Genomic DNA, 14,753 nt, shown 5'->3' with positions numbered 1-14,753 from the left:
ATTACAGACCTCTTGTGGAAATATAATACGAAACTTGCCAGGTGATTTCTGCCACACATGGGATGTGAGTTTGTTGTAGAAAAGCATACAGCTTTTTGTATTCTGAAAATAACCCTTAGCTTTACAGAAAGTAAGATCTCTTGAAGTGATGGAGTTACATTTGCCACTGTTGGTGAATAAATGAAGCTGAGCTGGCATGTGCACCAGTTGCCTTGAACACCTAATATTAATGTCAAATCCCTGACTCCATGAACAAGTGCCAAACCCTATTGATTATGAAGAATGAAAAGTTGTAACCGGGACAGAAAGAAGGTATGTAGGAGATTAAATACTAGTACTGATGCACACCTATGCTCAAAAGATGTGCATTTGTTTTCTTACCCTTTGCAGTCTCCCATCCAAGTATTGACCAAGCTTAATCTTGCTTATGTTATGAGATCTGACAAGATCATAGCCCTGTGGTTGTATGCAGGCAAGTTAGGGATTTTTTGAAGCCCCAGAGAGTGAGACAACAGAGAATGAGACTAAAATCAAACACAGGTTTATCTCATAATACTTCAAAGTACATGAGGAAAGATATCAAATATATTTAAAATGTCAAAAGTTTATAAATGAGCACACACACACAGATGTATGTCTGTATTATTGCAGAATGCTTTCTATTATGAACCCCTGTTTTGATTTGCTCATAGATGTCTGAAAATGTCACCTTTTGGACTGAAACTTTCCATGTCTGGGAAAAGGTGAATGTTTTGATAATTTTTTTGTACTAAGGATGGTGAATAAAAAAATGTCTTTAGCAGTGGGGGGAACTGCTAACGCTATCTATATCTATATCTATATCTATATGAAAGAAATATATGTAAAAACACCTACATCACAAAACCAGACAAACTGTAAAACTTGGTGTGTAAGTAGTTCTTGCTGAGTTGTCATAGTATTTGCAAAGTGTATTTAAAAATTATAGAAGTCAAAAAGGGTATGAATATGTACAAATTCACAGTAAAAAAAAATCACTACTTCTTAGAGTGTATAGTTCTAGAAAGATGGACTGCAGAGATTTAGAATTGAGCACTTCTAAAAACTCTTTTCTTCCCATGCTATTCCTTTCTACCTGGCCACTGCACCTTATTCTTTCTGAGGCTGAATATATTGCCCATATTGTTCAAAAGAACATGGTTATCCCAGGACAGGGAATCTGCTTGACAGGAAAGGAAAAGTGTCTGATGTGTCATACAAATCACATAGTTGGTTGTTCTCAGTTAGGATTGGTATGTGACACAGTTTCGTGATAGACAGAATATAGAATTTGAGTTACATTTTAATAAACACTTTTCTTCAAAAAAGTCATGAACATAAAAGTTACAACATATTTTTTATTGATTTCATCCTAGTCATAGGTGGTATTAGATGAACGGAAAGAGGCGGTGAATTTAATCTTCACTCAATTTTACTGCTTATGGAGGGGTAAGGATAGAAGTTGTTTGATTCACGCTTCATTTTTTGTGTCCTCCAACCATTGAATTCAAATGATAGTTGCACACCCAACCTTAATTTTGGAATTTCCTGACTTTTGAGTACTTAACCATGAAATTTAATATTCAATTAATGTATTTTTTCTATGGAATGAAATCATTAAGTGTAGATATTTCTGTTACCAATAAAAAAAACTAAAACAAAAAACAAACAAAAAAACAAAACAAAAACAAAGAAAGAAAAACTTAGAATTCAAGGCAAGTGCTAACCAAAGCTAAACCTGTGTTCTGTAGAAAATTAGAAAAGATGAGGTCTAGTGACACGAAAATCATCTTTTCAGCATCCAGTTGCTGCTCCTTAAATTGTAAGTGACAGTTTAGTAACTCCTGCAATTCATTTTTCTTAGGATGCAGTTATATATCTATAATATCATTACTTTGTAATTATGTGACTATGTAATTATGTGTTTACAATTATGTTTAAAATTTTACAAATGGCTGTGCAGAAGACACAGAAAATCTTAAGAAGTTATTCTTGCAGGAAAAGGCTACTCAACTTTGTTCTCCCTGAGTACAGGCCAGCCTGCAAAAAACACAACAAAAAATACCTTTTTAACAGGAAGTTACTGAATTGCTCGTGTGAAATGTAGTTAAAACTCTCCACTTCCCACACAGTGTAATTCCCCATGCTGGGTCTTGTGCTTTCACACCCACCCAGCTGGAGTGTGTAGTGCCAGTGTAGGCACTGGGAGTTAGTACATTCATAGGGCTGTTATATCTACATTTTATAGACTCCATTCAGTGGGAAAGATGGGTTGGGGGCACTAATGTAGATGGTTTGCAACACACGGGTGAGAGAATGGAGAAGGCAGAAAATAGTGGAGGTGAACTTTTGGCTTTGTGAATGGTGTAAAGCTAAAGGTCTGAATTTTTTGGTGCATTGTCCACTTTCCAATGGGGGACAGAGCTGTATGAATGGGATGTCCCACATTTCATAGACAGGGAGACTAATCTTTGTTGGAGACTTGTTGGAGCAGCCAGGATGGCATTAAACTAATAATGTAAAGGTGGGGTGATAAGGAGGTAATTGCATTACAAACTTAAATTCATTGTGTCACCGACAAATTGGACAGATGGGACAAATAAAGTGAAGAGAAGAAAATTTTCAGTTGCTTAAATATCAGTGCTGGGAATCTGGGTAACAAGCAAGAGGAAGTGGATATTCTCACTGATGAGAAGAAGTTTAGTGTTAAGCCCTTGGCATAAACAGTATGAACCAAAGGCTGTGAACCATAGTAGGCCTGGCCTTGGCAAAATAACCAAATACTAGGTATTAGCTAACCAAGTAAGCACATTCATGACCGGAGAGGATGGTTCTAGAACACCCAGAGTTATCAAGTAACTACGTCAACAAATTCCCAAGAGATGGTACAAGAGCACACTGACCACTTGTAAGATAGGAATGGGATGACCGGATAATGGATGAGGATGTTTTGTTCAAACTAGTAGGTACAAGGGTAGTAACTAGCAACATATGGAATGTAATATGTAACTTGTTTCTATCAATGTATAAAAGGAGAAGTCATAGGAGGGGCATCTTTATGCTAGCCTAGGGGACAACTTAATGTTTTGCTGATTGAGCTGGTACCATTGTTGTGAGCATACATGTATTAGTGTACCTGTAATGATTGAGCTGTGATGCTAGTACCACGCTTCATCAACAATAAACCTTCACCACTGAACCAAGCCTATGGTTTTCTTTGTGAACAGCATCGAGGTCTGGGGAATCAACACACTACACTCTCTTCTAATGCACCTAACATCAGAGCTCCAAGAACAGAAGCACTAGCAACAGACAGCAGTAATCACACCACAATCATGTCAGGGTCACCAGTGTTGTGAAATGCAGATAACTGATAAGGGAAGCTAAAGACTGGAAAAAATCTGTGACTTCAGGCCTAAGAAAAATAAGAAGGATCTTAAATATATTAGGACCTAAAGAATTCCTAGCAATGGTATGAGACCATTCCTACATGGAGGTGATAAAATTGTTAATAATAAAGCAGAAAAGCCACAATTGTTCACTCAATGTTCTTGTTATGCATTTGGAAAGAAGAAGGATGCTTAAATACTTTGCAGTACATTAATAACCAAAGAGGGTATTAAATCTAATCTACTAGGCAACATTTTTAAATCAGCAGGCTAAGGTAACTTGCACCAAAGAGTCCTAAAGCATTTGGCTGAGAAGATTTCTGTCCCACTGATGTTAATTTGTAATATATATTGGAATACCACGGAAATTCCAGAAGACTGGAAAAGTGTTAATGTTATACAAATATTCAGAAAGGCAGGTGGGATGACCTGGGTAAATATAGGCCAGTTAGCCAATCCCAGGCAAAATAATGGAAAAGCTAAACAGGATTCAACTGTAAAGGATAGAAAAATAATTAATGACAGCAAGAGTTTATAAAAAAATAGGTCTTGTCAAACCTTATTTTATTCATTGAGATGACAAGTTTGGTTGGTAAAAGTAACTACATACATTTAATATATTTACACTTTTAGGAGGTGTTTGACTGTTATTCTGATTTTTAAAAAATATCCCTATGCAGTATTAATAGAGCACATGTTAAATGTATGAAGAACTTGCTAACTGAAATATCTCAAAAAGTAGTCAGAGGGGAATCATAATAGAATAGGGACGTTTCTAATGGAGTTCCACAGGGATCAGTTCTAGACCCAGCATCATTCCACATTTTCTCAGTAATCTCAGCATAAATATAAAGTCACTGCTGATTAAATTTGTGATTGACATGAAGATAGATGGAGTCCCTATCCCAAATTAATCATGTGTGGTGTTTAGATGCTGCTTGTAATTATTAGAACTGGGAGCACTGGCTGTTGGGAGTCTGAAAGGACAGGAAACAGGAAGGTGGGGGGGAGTTGAGAAGGCAGAGTGAGAGGTACCGAGGGTGCAGCAGCAGCTTGGTAAAGAGGTTTCCACTTTAAAAATAAAGTCCTGTTGAAGTTTGTTAGTACCTTGCCTGGTTGCTACAACATCATGAGAACAAGGAGACATACAGAGCTATCTGGATCACTTGGAAGCTGGGTCCCTTCAAACAAAACATGTATTAGTACATCCAAATGCAAACTTATATATCAAGGAACAAGACATACCTACAGAATGGGGAACAGTATTTTAGAAAGCAATGACTCTGAAAGGGATCTAGGGGTTGGAGTGGACAGGCAACTCAACATGAGCTCCTACTGCAATGCTCTGGCAAAAAAGGCTAATGTGATCGTTTGATGTATATACAGAGGAGTAGTGAGTAGGATTAGGACATTGATTTTGCCTACGCATATAGCATTGGTGAGACTGATACTGGATTGCTGCATACTGTTCTGGTATCAACATTTTAAAAAGGCTATCAAAAACTTGGAGAGTGCAGGAAAAGGCCATGAAAATGATGCAAGTGCTGAAGAAAATGCCTGATAGTGAGAGATTTAAAGAGCTCAATATGTTTCATTTATAAAAAAGAAGATTGGGTGATGACTTAATTACAGTGTATAAGTACCTTCACAGGATGAAAATTCCAGTTATTAGAGAGCACTTTAAGCTCGCAGAGAAAGGCATAACAAGATCCAATGTCTGGAATCTGAAGGAAGAGACATTTCTATTTAGAAATGTGGCACAAATTGTTAACAGTCAATGTGATTAACCATTGGGACAAATTACCAAGATAAGTGGTGGATTCTCCATCTCTTGATGGCTTCAGATTGAGACTGGATGCCTTTCTAGAAGATATCCTATAGACAAACACAAGTTAATGAGCTCAATATAGGGATGATTAGGTGAAATTTAATGGCCTGAGATATACAGATCAGGTTAGCTTATCTATGGGTCACTTCTGGCCTTAAACTCCATGCATTTATAAAAAAACATCTTCAGTGGGGAGTGTGGGCCTTTCTACTGCCAGTCACTTCAGATGCAGAGTTGGGGCAGTGCTTGACCTTGCTTGCAATAGTTAATGGAAGGATCCACTCTCCTGTTGCTGGCCCTAGCAGCATAGTACACTCCAAGCAGGATTTAACAAATCACTTGTCCACTTAACAGTGGTGAGCATCAAGCTTTCCTTGTAAATGTGTTGTCCTTTTAACCCATCAATTTCTGCAGAATTTGTTCCAATTTTTAAATCAAGTTTCTAATATTTATAGTTGCTAAGTGATCTCTAATATGTGAACCAAGAGATAATCAATAGTTTTTTTCCCGCTCCTGATTGTGCAGGAAGACAGCTTCCAAGACTCTGGTACTGTTTGTTTCTCTTCTAGATAGCAGCAGAATGCCTAATTCTCTCTCTTTGCTCCCTTCTGGACCATGTAGGTGGAGAGATACAAAAGATTTAGATGTGATATAAACCATCATATTTCAGAAAATAGGCCAAACTCTATTTAACGGGGTTTTGGAAAAATATTTTCCTGTGGCCATTTTATTCCATAACTGCCTACTGCAGAGTTCCGTGCATCTTTCTCTGCAAAACGTGGTACTGGCCAATGTCAGAGAAAGAAAACTGTCTAGATGATTGGTCTGACCCAATATGGCAATTCCTATAGTGGAATGTTTTGATGCATACATTTGACAGGTGCTAATGTCTCTGATTTAAACATTGTCACAACACTTAAAACTAGGGTCACCTTGTTTGAAAACTTGAGGCAAAATTTGATGCAACTGTGAAACAAAATATGCTGTGTAGACTTTGCAAGGGAGGACTGTCCCTGCTAAAGTAAAAATTTTATTCTAGGTGTTTTTTGTTCTTTAATACTTTTGTTTAATACAGTAGAACAGCCTTTTAATGCAAAGATTATTCTAATTATTCTTGGATTGTGTTTAAGCAATGCACATAGTCTGACACTTTTTAGCCTTTTTCTGCATAAGTTAATTTTTAAAAGTGATATTTCAGTTCAGATTACATCTGTTAATCATATTACCAAATTGAATCAAGATACAGTAACAAGGAATGCAATGGATTGGCAATACTTATACTGGTTTGTGATTTTCTTGGAATGATGCCTCAGTTTAATTACAAATATTAATAGGTGAAATCCTGGCCACACTTAATTCAAAACTTCCATTGAGTTGAATGGGGCTAAGATTTCACACATTGTCTCCAGAACAGATGTGTAAAAAACACTCTTTTCTATTTTGTTTGACGCAGGAGGAAATGCTTCATGTTGCAAAGTGTGGTTTTCCTTGGAGATTAATAGTGTACCTTGTGCACCTGAAAGAACCCTGGATGTGAAGTGTGCAGCTCTGGTAAGATAGTTTTCAAGGTTTAGTTTTGTGGCATTGCATTAACAATATATATAACTTCCACTGTATGGAATATTGTACAAATTTATAAAGAGACCACACAAGTTCACCTTTTGGGCTAAAAATACCCAATATTCTGGGGCTTCATTTAAATTCAGTAATGTAAACTAAAAATAAGCCCTCGTTTGCTAACTTTAAACATTTATTTATAACCATTCATTAACTACCATCTTTCACACTCTCTCTCATGTGGTTTTTATTCTGCTGTAATCTGTTTCCCACATTGGCACTCAGATAGAGCTGGATTCAATACAAAACTTCAACCAGCTTTTGTACTAGAGCTATGCAGAACAGGACAAATCTATTTTCAGTGCCTTCCACCCTTGCAGAATGCACATTATTAGTAAGCTTAGGCTTTCATGATTTTTTTTTAAATTGCTTAATAAATTTTTGGATTATTAGGTAAATATTTCCTTTAACCATCAAAAACATAATATGTTATTAATCAGCTTGGAATAATTATTACACTGTTTCATTGAATAAAATGGCTTGTATTTTATAAACCATTTAAATATGTAAAGCTTGAATAGTTCATTATTTAGCATTTCTGATATAATGATACTGAGATTAGCCTGCATAGATTTATTTTTGTCTGCATTTTTTGTCTTTGAATTAAATATTTTAGTGATGTGCTTTTGTTTTTCCGTGGCTAATGTTTTTCTCAACTTCTTTAGAAGAATATTCATTTTATCATCTAGAAGAGCTACTTTCTGTATGGTTTGTAAGCAAATGAGAAAAATTGGCTTTTGTAATGGATGCTGATGAGTTCTATGAATAGAATAACAGTTGCACTGCTTTGCTGCAGGAAGCTTTCCCTAGAAAAATATAGAACTGATACTGTGGTTTGGCTTCATACAATTAGAATTCAGGTCCCCCCCTCCCTCCCAGCCATACTCCCTTCTCCTGACTTGTTCGTTAAATAATTAGTATTTAGTAATTTCATTTCTGGGTATATGGTGACTTGCATCATGAGTTCAGCACTTTAAAAATAAGCAAAAAGAACAGTTTCATATCATTGCCTAAGACAGTCTTGAATGCATCGTGATTATAGGCAATGCAGAGATACACAAAATAGCCTGAAAAATGAAATGAATATTGGATGAGACTAGAAACTGTACTATTGCTGGGTGGACTTAGTGATACAGACTGTGTAGGTCTGTGCAGGTTGCAACTTAAAACAAGAGTTTTATAGTGACAATGAAGTCAACCATATGCTTTAATGAAGGAGTTGAAAAATAGGGCTACATGTGTCTTGCCTATGTATATTTTGTAAAATATTTAAAATGGCTTTAATCATTTATCACTTTTAGTGTTTGTCATTCTCCCTCTGAAACACTCCATTATCAATGTGAACTTGTATATTGTTCAGTGGCAGAAAATGATTTTCACAAAATCTTGGAGAAGAGGGAGGAGGGTTTTACTAAGGGTTGCGAGTGACTGAGTTGTGACGTCTGAGCCTCTCACCTTTTAAATTCAGACCTGTTTATTTAAAATGTTTACAGACCTTTCAGGCAGATTTAAGATTTTGGATCAAATCATGTGACATTTGCAGTTTCACACTGTTGATACAGTAAAACAGACATCTTTTGGCTGAATGTCACTTTCAGATTTAAGATTCATCTGAACCCAAAATTCCAAGTGTAACTCAAGGTTTGTGTAGCCATATGGATCAAAACCAGTGAATCCCTGCAAAGTGAAGCCAGTGAGTTTCATACAGTTCTAAAGTGTTGTTCTTTTTCAGTTCTATTGGCTTGTCACTGCTGACAATAGTAAAATCCTGGTTTTGTCAATAAACCAGGGGTAACTTGGATAACTTAATGGAAGCAGACAAACTCAATAACAACCTGCCATTTTTACAGTTATTTTTCCAACCATAATCCCACTTCAGTGGGTTTAGTCATTCTTTATTTAAATAGGATGCTTAACAGATATTCTGCAGCTGGGAGAAAAAGTTATTGTTTTAATATGCAAAACTTTGCACTCCGTTGGCAGCTAGGAAAAAAAACTGTTTAGGGAGAAGTGGGCAAAAAATCCATTTTCTTTAGATGTGATTTCCATGTGCATTTCTTATGAAGTTTTGAAAATGTTCTGTTAAAATATTAAAAGCCAGTGAGCTGCTATAAGGGAAAAAAGAAAACTTTGACTATGTTGAGGGAGTTTAAAAGCTACACGATACATTTAACAATGCAGCAGCAGGATAATAGTTCTAAATAAAAGAAGCTGCCTTTCTCTTAATTCTTCATTATTTTGTAAAAACAATACAAACTTGCAACCAGCAGCTTCACTATAGAATAAGAGGAGAGGCTGTCTTTCAGCCGAAGTTGTCCAACTGCAGAAAATAAATCTGGCTTCCACTCTGTACTAAATGTAGTTTTTATTAAAAAAAGAAAAAAAAAAAAACACCCTGCTGCCAAATCCTGAAGTTGCTACTTAGTATTTTTTCAGTAAAATTCTCCTTTACTTAAGTGGGAGTTTGCCTGAATAAGGATTCAGTAAAACCTAAATAAACACCTCAGAATTTGGCTCAAAGTCAATGAAAGAAATTGTGAAGTGAAAGCTTGCTCTCTTTGTATCCTAACGTTTACATACAGTGCCCTCCCCTTAATTCATCCTAGTCCATCCCCACTACTTAAGTAGAAATAAGTAGGGTGACCATATTTCCCTGTGCTGAATATGGGACACCTGGTAAAATTACTCATATTCAAGAGGGTTCAACAGCAATCAATTAGAACTATGCAGTACAAATGTTCAAACTAACATCAAGTTGACTGAGCCCCTGTTAAAAAGAAACACTGCATAGTTCGATTCTTTTTTATTTACTTTCTTATCTTTAAGGCTTTAAAGGGGAGAGGTCACACACACACACAAACCCCCATATACCTCTCTTACACATGGGGGGTGACTGACTGACCCAACCCTTCCTGCCTGGTGCTCTCCACCCTCTATTTCTGGCTGGGCCCCTGGGACAGACCTGCCTCTCCTGGTACCTGGCGCCATGTCTTCCTGAGGCAACATGTGAGCGGCGGGGGTATGCAGGTCACATGTTCTCCCTCCCCAGATTTCTGCCAGGGTTCACACCAGAATGCGGCCAGCAGCAGCCTTTCGGTACTGTGCAGGAGGGAAGGGACAGGAGCTGCTTCCGGTCGCAGAGGAGGGGGAGCAGGGATGACCTGACCCATGTCTTTGCAGAGCTCATCTCTTCACCCCTTCCTCTCCCAATCCCTGCTCCCTTGTGGCTGGCAGCTTGTTCCTTCCTGCCTGCACAGTGTTGAAAGGCAGCTAACACCTCCATAACCCAGGCGCCTCCTGTCTCCCAGTTACAGCACAAGCAGGAAGGGGTTAAGCCCTAAGGATGCGTTGTGCACCAGATCCCAGGGAACCTGACTTCAGGGGCTCCAGCACACTGAGCCAGAGAGGTGGCTCAGCAGGGGAAGGAAGAACCCCCTCGCTCCCTGGGGGCAGGGGTGTGTCTGAAGAGGGTGCTAAGTCTCCGCCCCAGGGGGCTGCTCTGGAGCCCACTTTCCTCCCACCCCCACGCCACTCCAGAGCTTAGCTGAGGGGTGAAGAGGCTTTCCCATGCCAGTGCTATGCGGGGCTTTGGCGCATGCAGGGCTCAGCTCGTCCTGGCCAGTGCCCTGGGCCCGGAGGGTCTTGGACTTTTCTGGGATGCCAGCCCAGCTGGGAAGGAAGGAGCCTGCTGGCGAGCTGAGCACTCTGACTGAGGACTGGTTCTCCACACAGCGCAAGGAGGGGGACTCGCCCCACTGGAGGGGCTATGAAGGAGCAGCATATTAAAAAGAAGGGGCAAAACAGGGAGAGGACAGCTAGAAGGGATGCATGTAAAGGGCCAATGGGTGGGCAGCAGAGGCGACACAATCTGGCACCTGCCTGCACTCACCAGCCACCGCCAGTGCTAGCTCACAGCCAGTGCCAGCTGGAAACAGTAGGGGGAATGGGGCCCTGCTAGCTGGGAGCCAGCACACAGCAGGGACTGCGCTAATGAACCAGCAGGGGGAACGGCTGGCCCCACACACCGTAGCTTTGTTCCGCCACCAGACTTGCACACCCACCCCCATCTTCGGACACTGGATAACCCCCGACTCACCGCTGGTGGGTGTGCAGCCGCCGGTACTGATGTGGGGGGACAGAAAATATGGAACAATTTGCTATTTTTAAAGAAAAAGTCAGGACACCAACAGGAGGGCTTAAATAGGGGACTGTCCCTTTAAAAAAGGAATGTCTGGTCACTCTAGAAATAAGTGGCTGATGTTATCTATATGACAACCATAAGACCTCAGCTTACATAGTATACGGAATTACTTACAAGGTAAATAACTGTCTGATTAATACAACATTTACCTGTAATCATCTTTCATTATTACCAACAAAAAATCAAGTCCAATTTTTGTGGGAGGTATAGTATGCTACTCCTCTCTAGCATCCCTTTAGGGAGAAGGGTGGGCAATGCTTCCTGTTTGAGTGCAGAGCACGGCCCTTAGTGCTGCTCAAGGTGTCGCCTGTTAGGGCAGGTGGGCAGGCAGAGAATTAAAGCAGTCCAAACAAAGTCAGTATGCTCCTTCAGCCTTCAGGAACCCAAAGAGAGGAAAAAGAAAATGGAAATGTACTGATCTTTCTCCATTCTGAGAGGGCCTGGGCAGCCAAAGCTCTCAAGTCTTTTCCCTGTGTCATAAATATAAAGGGAAGGGTAAACCCCTTTAAAATCCCTCCTGGCCAGAGGAAAAATCCTCTCACCTGTAAAGGGTTAAGAAGCTAAAGGTAACCTCGCTGGCACCTGACCAAAATGACCAATGAGGAGACAAGATACTTTCAAAAGCTGGGAGGAGGGAGAGAAACAAAGGGTCTGTGTCTGTCTATATGCTGCTTTTGCCGGGGATAGACCAGGAATGGAGTCTTAGAACTTTTAGTAAGTAATCTAGCTAGGTATGTGTTAGATTATGATTTCTTTAAATGGCTGAGAAAAGAACTGTGCTGAATAGAATGATTATTTCTGTCTGTGTGTCTTTTTTGTAACTTAAGGTTTTGCCTAGAGGGATTCTCTATGTTTTGAATCTAATTACCCTGTAAGGTATCTACCATCCTGATTTTACAGAGGTGATTCCTTTCCTTCTATTTACTTCTATTTCTATTAAAAGTCTTCTTGTAAGAAAACTGAAAGCTTTTTCATTGTTCTCAGATCCAAGAGTTTAGGTCAGTGGTCACCTATGCAAATTGGTGAGGATTTTTACCAAACCTTCCCCAGGAAGTGGGGTGCAAGGGTTGGGAGGATTTTGGGGGGAAAGACGTGTCCAAACTATGTTTCCCAGTAAACCCAGTTAGAGTTTGGTGGTGGCAGCGGATATTCCAAGGACAAAGGATTAAATTAATTTGTACCTTGGGGAAGTTTTAACCTAAGATGGTAAAAGTAAGCTTAGGAGGTTTTCATGCAGGTCCCCACATCTGTACCCTAGAGTTCAGAGTGGGGGAGGAACCTTGACACCCTGGATGACAGCCAGAGGCTGGGGAGTCCTTCAGAGTGCTGCCCTGCACTGAGAGAGACCCTCCCTTTTAAAGATCTGCCCATCTTCAGGCTTGACAAGCCTCACAGGTGCACCAGGTTGAGGCTTATTGTGTCCAGAGGATCTCTTTAACCTCTTCCAGACTGGGGTTAGAATCTGCCCCACCACAGAGGGAACTGTCTGACAATAAATAGTTAGGAACAATTTTTTAAATACTAGATATGATATATGTGTTGTTAAGACACATTTTATATGGAAAAAGTTAATTACCTATTTCAAGAAATTATTCTCATAATTTTCCCTAGTAATAATTTTAGACCAGTGCAGTATATTTAATATAATGAAAATTTGCAAAAATTACAAAATCCAAATTAGTATGTATGGTAATTGCTTAATAGATATTTTTCACTACTAAATACACATATGTATATGCATTTCTTAAAGGTTTATTTAAAGCTACTTTAGAAATTGTTTTACCAGTTGAAAATAAGTACTAGAAAATAAAACCATTGGTAGTATCTGAAATCAACTGAGAACATATGTTACAGAAACAGAAACCTGACATCTTCAGTAGCCAGTGACATGTATTATGCAGTCTAGTTGTAGCCATGTTGGTCCCATGACATTAGAGAAGCAAGGCCGGTGAGGTAATATCTTTTATTGAACTGACTCCTGTTGGTGAGAGAGACAAGCTTTTGAGCCACACAGAGTTCTTCAGGTCTGGGACAGGTATTTCGAGCACCACAGCAAAATGCTAGGTCAGGTCATAATGCAAGGACCTGGCATTTTGCTGGGGTGCTGCAAGTACTTTTCCCAGACCTGAAGAAGAGCTCTGTGTGGCTTCAAAAGTGTGTCTCTCTCACTAAGTTGGTCCAATAAAAGATGCTACCTCACTCACCTTGTCTCCCCAGTGACTTGTATTGTCAGACATCACAAGAACAGACAAAGAACATGACAGATAATGTATAGTGGTGGATGAACTTTCAATGAATGACTTAGCTACACGTATAATATGTAGAAATCTAGTAGCATCATATTTCCATCACTTGGTGAAGTCTCAGGTATGTTGAAGTATAGTGCCACTGTTTTGTAGGTAATAGCATTTAAGGTTGATTTTAAATGTTTTCTCAGTAGCTCCACATCCCTGAAGTTTCCAAGTAGGTATTCTTTATGAGGGATTGGATCAGAGTATCTTTCCTCAATATTTATTTTGTCTTCTTCAATGTAGGTTTTATTTTGTTCAGGTATTCCTCAGTTAACCTAGAATATGTGTGGCAGGTGGTTTCAGAATTGTCCTGGTGAGATTCTAAGTTGGATGGGGGATATCATGATGCAGGATTTGGTACAAAAGCCACACCATAGTCTTCCTATAGAGGATAATACTTCATTCAAAGGACTGACAACAGTTCACATGACAACTACTCTTCTGAGCTCTCATCATCAGCTAATACCTCAAAGGGTTTAAAATTTTGCATGGGCTCTGCCTCATCTTTTGCTTCCTGTGAGCACAAAAGAATCAGACATTTGTTTTCCTTCAGGATTTACAGCACATAAGCTAGGATTTTCATAATAGCCTTGGGGAATTAGGCACCCAGTCCCATTAAATTTCAGTGTGATTTAGAGACCTAACTCCTGTAGGCTTCTTTGAAAATCCCAATCATAGTATGTATATGTGGAGTTCAACCTGGTTAAGATACCTTGATTGTAATAGTATAGTTAATCTTATCTATCACCATCTCTCAAAGCATTCATACCTCTATATTTATCCAAAAGTGTTTGGGAGATGTTGATCAAGTAACCATGGATAGATTGAGTAGCTTTTGATGTTTGGGTTTTAGCAAACTGTAGCAGATCAGTCAGATCCTTAGCTGCTTTGCCATCACAGTGCACTAAACCACCACCCCGACCAACAGATTTAGTGCTACAGTCTACAGACCCACAGCAGCCATGCCCCAGGCCCCTTATTGGCTGGGTAGACAACATTCTCATTGAGTACCAGCACTATATAAAGACCCCAACAGGAAGACGAAACTGTCTGAGCAACAGACCATTGCCTTGCCATGCCGCCTCGCCCAACCCTACTTTGCCGCCCCGATGCCTTGCCCAGCCCTGCCTTGCCATCTTACCCAACCTAGCCTCCTAACCTGCTGACCTAGTCCCTGGGTTTGGATCTTCCAGTTACTGATCCCTGAAAGAACTCCAACTATTGCTCCAGCCTGCCTCTTATACTGATTGACATCCCAGGTACCTGACCATCTGTTCACACTTGACTACTGCTCTAGCTTACCTTTTAGCTCACGTTGGCCACCAGGCATTACGCACTTCTTATTCTGAATCTATTTTTCTCAAGATTGAGCTTTGAAATATAGGTATCAAAAGCATTGTTCTACAAGC

The 14,753-nt window shown here is 39.5% G+C and overlaps 1 protein-coding gene across 1 annotated transcript in view; it reads left to right on the top strand.

Annotated features, from left to right (window-relative positions):
• CFAP47 (cilia and flagella associated protein 47) overlaps positions 1-14,753 on the top strand; it is a 643,435-nt gene that overhangs the window by 445,630 nt on the left and 183,052 nt on the right. Inside the window, exon 51 of the mRNA XM_073358068.2 lies at positions 6,689-6,786. Within this exon, the coding sequence (XP_073214169.2) occupies positions 6,689-6,786 (98 nt within the window). The remainder of the gene's footprint in view (positions 1-6,688; positions 6,787-14,753) is intronic.

The sequence above is a fragment of the Lepidochelys kempii genome, chromosome 1 (genome assembly GCF_965140285.1).
Source record: "Lepidochelys kempii isolate rLepKem1 chromosome 1, rLepKem1.hap1, whole genome shotgun sequence".
NCBI classification, from domain to species: Eukaryota; Metazoa; Chordata; order Testudines; family Cheloniidae; genus Lepidochelys; species Lepidochelys kempii.
The sequence above is the reverse complement of the archived record's forward strand: the minus strand, read 5'-3'. Positions and strand labels throughout refer to the sequence as shown.